A 7,444-nucleotide genomic window follows, 5' to 3' on the forward strand; every position below is an offset into this window, starting at 1 on the left:
GCCATTGATGGCAATTCTGCAACTGGACATCGATAGAGCTAAACTATGCAATCGATGGTCAGCCATTGTGTTTGATTGATTGGCCTGTAGGCCAATCAAAACCCGGGGGTGGGGCTTCGCGGGTGTCGGAGCTATGCTTAGTGTCCCGGCACTTTGAAAATAAATAAATAAATTGATGGAGCGAAACCACTGGTTCTCCCCCATCGATGGCAAAAGTATTCAACATCAGCCATGAACCATCGATGATTTCAAAGCATCGATAGTCAATGGCCATCCCTGTTTTCCAGCTGTGTGATAGCAATTCTCCTAGCACCGCTATACTAGAACGTCAAAGTCAAAATAAAACAATGCAGTTCCCTGCCTCAAGACGACTGGCAAGGCTGTGCCCAGGAGAATCCCCGAGACTGTGCCCAGGAGAATCCCCGAGACTAGAGACTGTGCTCTGATCACCACGTCAGGGATTTGTCTAAGCAGATAACATATACTGTGCTTTCTCCACACCAACCACCAACCAGTAACCTGTGCTCCAGTCAGTAGGATGCAGGCCCAGACAGAAAAGGGGCCCAGGACTGGAGTTTATAAAAAGGTATAATAGGTCACAAACTAAGATGTCATTTTCCTTGAAGCAATGTGGAGGTTGAGTAGTGCGGCCAGTGCTGTAGACACAGGACTCGCCAGGTGTTCGGGAAAGGGAAGTGGGGGCCCTGCCTGTTTTCTTAGTCCCGGGCCCCACTATTTCTGATGGCAACCCTGCCAACAGGCCATGCTATGCAGATGCCTCGGATCATGCCCAGGTGAGTGAATGCTGCTGGATCAGTAATGACCCCACCTGTTTCCACTGGCAAGATGCCAAAACATGTGACCCTTATGAGCACAATCCATTATTTGGTTCATGGTACGATTCCTGCCTTACAAGGGCACTATGAACCTCTCCCGGGTTTCGGGAACACAGACGGTGGGAGAGGCCCAGCGTGAAGCTCTTACTGTATACAGAGAGGACCAGCGCAGTGGCAGGGATTATACAATAACCTGACTGCTGCCCATTGCAGACATCTAGAAACATTTACATAAATAATTTGCATAACATAAAAGGTATACAGAGCAGCTGATTGGTTGCCATGGGCCACCCCATGGTTTCTTAAACTGCTCCATATTAACATTATGAGCAGGAGCACACTACTGCTTTATACTACTCTCATTACAATACACCACAGCATTCAGAGAGGACATCTGAACGCCTACATGAAGGTGGGCAAACCTATCACTCTGCTGGTGCCAAGAGACAAGTTCTATGTGCACTTTGGTCCAGGTGAAGAGAGGATTCCCTGCGTTATATTTAGGCCATGCCTGCATATATAGGTTACACTGTACTAGTGGCGGCGTATGACGCGGTGTCTCACCTGTCTGCGGCTGTAGCGCCCTTGCTCGTCGTCCATCTCTCCCGATCTCCCCGCACCTCACAGCGGTGACGGCACAAGTCTTCCTACTGCTATGCTCAGAGACTCCGCTACCTGCAATAGAAAGACGGGCATGTATAAGGTGAATGGATTACTTACCGCCTAGACTCCGGCTCACATATGTAATCAGTCTACAGCACAGCTACATCCGAATAATGAAGACATCTCCCCGTGTTTGGGAAGGACTCTTCACGATGCCAACAACTGAGCTGCGCTGGTTGCTGCTCCTCTAGTTTACTTCAAAAAACAATCGGAAGTTGACTTAAAGGGCCCCAAACCCACAACACTGAGACAACATGGGCATAGTACAGAGTTTAGTGTTAACTTGCAGTTTCCCTGTGGCATTATTAAAGGATTAGCACCCAACTACAGCTGCCACCCCACCCATCTCCTCCGTACACTGATCTAATAGGGTCTGACACAGGTCACAAAGCGGAGACTGCAATGTGAGTGGCAAAATGCCAGTATAATTAGTCAGTTATGCATGCACAGATCTGTTATACATATATATGAGTTTCCTAACCTGCTGTCATCTGGCCTAGGGAAGAAGCCTTAACCTTATTGGCTACTTTATATTCGTGCCGGGGGCGTGGTCCCTACAGCTCAGACCATTGGTGGTCTTACCCCTCTGGCCACACTATAAATAAACCTATTTGCCACTGAATATATGTTATTACTGCTGATCATTCTGCTGCTGCTGTAACCTCTGTCACACAAAAGTAACCTAGGTGCATACAGATTATATACATACATATCACAATTTATTTTGTAAGCTAAAATATAGTCACTGTTTATTTATATACGTCAGGGATGGGTTACCTTCGGCCCTCCAGCTGTTGTTGAACTACACATCCCAGCATGCCTTGCTACAGTTTTGCTATTTGACAACCCTAAAACTGTTGCGGGGCATGTTGGGATATGTAGTTCAACAACATCTGGAGGGCCGAAGGTTCCCCATCCCTGAAATACATCAATGTTTTTTTAAGAGGAGGGTCTATACACCCTATTTATTTTTAGGCTACACACAATCATAATTGTAGTCTGTGTCAGCAATAATGATGGTCTCTGCTGGGAATAATAGCTATGACATAAGCAGCCTCTAACCACCGCACCAGTGCCAGACAGTACTGTCACCCACTGGTGGACAGACCGAGGTTATAGGACACTTGCTGTAAGTGCACAGGATGACACTTGTCTGGATTCCCTCTGTAAGGATGCCGGGGTCGCTATGTGTGACCGGAGTAACCCTCCTGATCTGTCATTGGTTTCACGGAACACTTACAGGATCAGTATCTGACAATTGTGTCCAAAAAATGTAAGCCAGAAATATCAGCGACGTTTTCCCTTGTATAAATTAGGGATGGCCATCAACCATCGACGATCTGAAATCAATGATGGCTTATGGCCAATTTTGAATACTTTTGCCATTGATGGGGGAGAATCAACTGGTTACCCTCAATCGATGGCACAGCAAAATCGATGTTTTGCTTTTTTAGTTTTTTCAAAGTGCCGAGACATGGAGCATAGCTCCGCCCCTGGCACCTGCAAAGCCCCGCCCCCGTGTTTTAATTGGCCCACAGGCCAGTCAGTCAACCAAAATGGATGACCATCGATAGGTAAAAATATCTATGGTCATCCATAGCCTATGTTAACACCATTGATGGCCAGTCGCACTATTTCCATCGATGGCAATGGCAACGATGGCCATCCCTATAAATACAGCCATTTACGGTCTCTCAGCTATCGTTCTGACGCGTTTCTTTGTAATAATGCTTTCTTCAGGTGACGACAGACTACTACTTTACATAAGAATGGCTTTATCTCACTGCAATAGTCCCTACGTTATAGAAATGGAAGTAAAACTGTTCGCTACAAAATAATAATAATAAAAACAACACAAACCAATACACAGCAACAAATCAGCTTCTACGGACCAATTTATATAGAATGTCATGTTATATGCCATAAGTCAGGTTTCATTTCCTGCTAAGTGCGTTACTAAACCAGCTGGTGATGACTGTATCAGAGAGCAGGTACAACATGTTTGCTTGTAAAAGCTGCAATGCCATTGGACGCTTTAATACTAAGGCAGGGATGGGGAACCTTTGGCCCTCCAGCTGTTGTTGAACTACACATCCCAGCATGCCCTGCTTCAAGTTTTCTATTTGGCCATGCTCAAACTGTTGCACAGCATTCTGGGATGTGTAGTTCAACAACAGCTGGAGGGCTGTACTAAGGGACCTGTTTATCAAATAATATTTATCATAGGGGCCCATTTAATACAGGACCACATTGCAATATGTGATCCTTTCAGCTGAATGTATCCTCCTGCAGGTGCAGGGACAGGGTCTCTAAAAGGAGCATGTCCCTGCGATCTGCGATGACCCCCGTCTGACCATAATGCACTGCCAGCAGAGCAGTTTGTAGCCTGTAGGCTACAATGGGCTACCGCCGTCTCAATATTCCGGTAGCCACGGGACCTGATGCGATGTTGCCCGATAGGGATACACAAAAACCAATGAGGGATGCGGCTGCAGGAGTGGCAGGAGGGAACAGGGATTCCTGCTACAGTCCCTCCAAGATACATTTAATGGATACTTAATATTTGCGCCTCCCTCCCCCCCCCCCCCAAAAAAAACCATCCGCATACCCTCCAACAGGACCCATTGCATTCAGTACACAGTGCTCTGTTCCTGGACGTCCCTGGTAATGTAGGATTGTCATCACCTGTGTTGAAAGTTTTAAACACCCTTCTCGTCAATTACCCAGCTCCCCACAGGTGCTGGCAATCATACATTACCAGGGAGGTCCAGGAACAGAGCATTGTGTACCGAATGGAATGGGTCATGTTGGAGGGTATGCATCAGTTTTAGCTGCAAATATAGGATATGATAAATGGTCCCCCGTACTCCCTTTACCTCAGATGGCAGCTGCAGCTCCCCCCCCCATGTAAGCTTTATATATTACCAAGCATGTCATTTACCCTATGGCAGTGGTCAGGGAACTCGGTCATCATTACCCCACGCAGTGCATGTTTTACAGGTCTCCTCAAAGAATCACAAGTGAAATGATTAACTCCACCTGCGGACCTTATAAAATGTGTCTGAGTAATTAGTACACCTGTGCACCTGCTGGGTTACCAGCCAAACATGCACTGTGTGGGGGAATGAGGACCGAGTGCCCTGACACTGGCCTGTGGGCTATCCTCTGCAGGATTTTGGGGCTCTCCCCGTTGCTGCATGATTGCACATGTGCTGGCAGACATTGGCATATGGACAACTGTCCGAATTATAGCAAGTGATAGCAGATGCGATCAAGTTACTTGTACCATTGCAGGGCGACCCCGTAATAAGCACATTTAGGTGAATAGTTACCTATGCACTTATTTCTATAATAGTAACCACACACTTACACTACAACTCAGCAGACACACCAGCCAACAAGTCTACATGGGACACACCTGACAAAGGCCCTTATTCAGATCTGATTGCAGTACAAATTTGTTCGGAAAATGGGCAAAACCATGTGCACTGCAGGTGGGGCAGAGAGTTAAATTTGGCTGAAATCTTAATTGCAGTGTCAAAATAAAGCAGCCAGTATTTACCCTGCACAGAAACAAAATAACTCACCCAAATCTAACTCTCTCTATACATGATCTGAATATGGGCCAAAGTGACAATCATAAACACAAAACGACACCTGGAAAAGAATTACAAATCGAAACCCCCCCCAACCCGATTCGGTCTATCACTTTCTAGGATGCAATAAAATGGTAATTTTCAACTCCCACACCAAACAAAATTTTAAAACGTGACAAGGCCATCATTAGGCCCCCACAGGGAAAGACAAAAAAAAAAACACAACAAAAATCACAGGTAACAAAAATAAACTAAATTGGCCCTTACAGGAAAGCAAGAGACCAATGAATAACAGTTGAACTGGTGGTGGCTGTACACTGGTCGGTGTGGACATCTCTACAACAACTTTTTACATCTACTCATTCTACAAAAGCAACTATAAATGCAAACCGTGTTGTGGCCACCACCACTAACAGGCTTCATATAAGCATGCATGCATTTATAATTACAGTACAAGGCAATGTAGGATAAGTACATGGTAAATAAAGACAGTTCCATCAGGGGAAACTGTACTGAAGTCATTATTCAGGTGGCAGAGACCTAGGCATTGGAAACAGATGTAGTGCAGCAAGCATCACACATGCATTGGTTACAGGAAACTCTGACAATCAAATATGACAAATCAATATTAGATAATAGAATATATACATAATAGAAGAAGCAATATAAAACAGAGGGCCAGATTCTCTAAGCTTCAAAAGTGATAAATTAGAGAGTGATAAACAGCCAGCCAATCAGCTCCCGCCTGACATTTTTCAAACACAGTCTGTGACATGGCAGGTAGGAGCTGATTGGCTGGATCTTTATCACTCTGGATTTGATCACTTTTGAAGCTTAGATAATCTGGCCCAGAATCAGGGATCCCTTTAAACATGTTACACGTTCACGCAGGTAAGTATCCATTAGGTACAGTATATGGGCACAAGCTTGGGGAAGACACGAGCGATGCTCTGCACAACACACTATGGCCAATAGGAAGAAGACTGGGTAACTTTTGTGCAGCTCATCCGCTCTCCCCATATATTGTACGCCGTACACAGAGACTATTGGCGAAGTGTGAGGGCACTTGTGTAAGTGATGGGCAACTGGCTAGAGGAGCTGACACTCTAGTGAGACAATGTGAGCCCTGAAAGGAGGGGCAGACACTTCTGTGTCTCCTGGGCATGGGAAGCATTGTTCTGGCTGTGTTGCTGCCCAAGGTGCTGATTACTACCTGAGACTGGGGGCCACACAGCATAGTCCATCCACCCACACCACCCTTACCGTAGACTGGGGGCCACAGCGACCACCCACCTCTTACCCCAGCGCCGGCGCCCCCATTCCTATTCCTCCTCAGGCTTTGTTGCTGGCGATAGAACAATATGTCATGTACGAAAAAATAATGATAATAATAAGCTTCGCGAACTCGCCCCTTTTTCGCCTGGGTGACGTCACCCTGTCGCGCAAGTGACGTCACGCAGCCCCCCCGCAGGAAGTCTGTACCTCAGCTGCACTCCGGAGGGAGCAGGGCGATGGACGCTGCGGCCGCCATTTTGGACCGAACCAGAAGTGACGCGGGCGGCGTTGTTGTGCAGGCGGAGCCGGCCGCCGGTCACTGGACGGGAGACGGCGCTGGGGATGCGCGCCGATTGGCTGCGGCGGGGAAGGGCTGGTGCCGATAGGTGCGGGCAGGGAGCCACGCCCGGGAGCTTTGAGGGTCGCCGGCCTATAGAAGAGAGGATGCAAATAAAGAAGGGCGGGGCTACAGCCGAGGCGGGGATTGGCTGCAGGGATTGGGCCAGCAACTGTCAGAAACAGGGGTAACCCGAAACCTCATAACAAAGTGTGCGCGGGTGCTGAGTGACGTCACGTGGCTGCGACGCAGGCGATTGGTCAGAAGCTCTGGATACTCAACTCGCTCAAAACACGGAGGAACAAGGACCTAAGCTGCTTACCTCTGCCATGTTACCACAGAGCTCTATTGTCCAGACGACGTGAGCGTCCTACGCCGGCTGCCCGGCTCCAACATGGCGATTAGTGGAAAGACGCTACTGGTCACGAGGGGACGCCTCCGTAAGACGCACGAAACCTCACGTGCGCCCCCTCAGACGCTGGGACGCTCATTGGCTTGTGGATGGTCACGTTGTTGGAGGCCCGCCTACTGCCGAGCTACTATATAAGCGAGCGGGGCCGTCTGTCCTCCTCCTGTTGCGGAGACTGAGAGATTCTATTGGAATCACTCGCTCTGTAAAGTGTCAGCTAGCTTTAGTTACAGCAGTGAGCCGGTCCCTGCCTTTGTATGTACAGGGGTTGGAGGAGCTGGTGGTGCAGGTGCATGTTTGCCCAGCGGAATTTAATGGTTGTGCTTTG

At 47.8% G+C, this 7,444-nt stretch overlaps 1 protein-coding gene across 4 annotated transcripts in view; it reads right to left on the minus strand.

The window, feature by feature from the left end:
- The window catches only part of KDM2A (lysine demethylase 2A), a 49,441-nt gene extending 42,270 nt beyond the window's left edge, over window positions 1–7,171 (minus strand). The window contains exons 1-2 of one of the 4 annotated variants that reach the window (XM_083145895.1): window positions 7,030–7,171; window positions 1,401–1,511 (exon numbers count right to left, since the gene is read on the minus strand). In XM_083145895.1, the coding sequence (XP_083002021.1) occupies window positions 1,401–1,436 (36 nt within the window). In that variant the 5' untranslated portion in view covers window positions 1,437–1,511; window positions 7,030–7,171. Of the gene's footprint in view, window positions 1–1,400; window positions 1,512–6,395; window positions 6,549–6,577; window positions 6,755–7,029 lie in introns of those variants that run through there. The other 3 variants (XM_083145898.1, XM_083145894.1, XM_083145897.1) reach the window with 3 other exon arrangements.
- Between the last annotated feature and the right edge of the window lie 273 nt (window positions 7,172–7,444).

This window comes from Crinia signifera, chromosome 6, assembly GCF_055691185.1.
Source record: "Crinia signifera chromosome 6, ASM5569118v1, whole genome shotgun sequence".
In the NCBI taxonomy this organism is placed as follows: domain Eukaryota; kingdom Metazoa; phylum Chordata; class Amphibia; order Anura; family Myobatrachidae; genus Crinia; species Crinia signifera.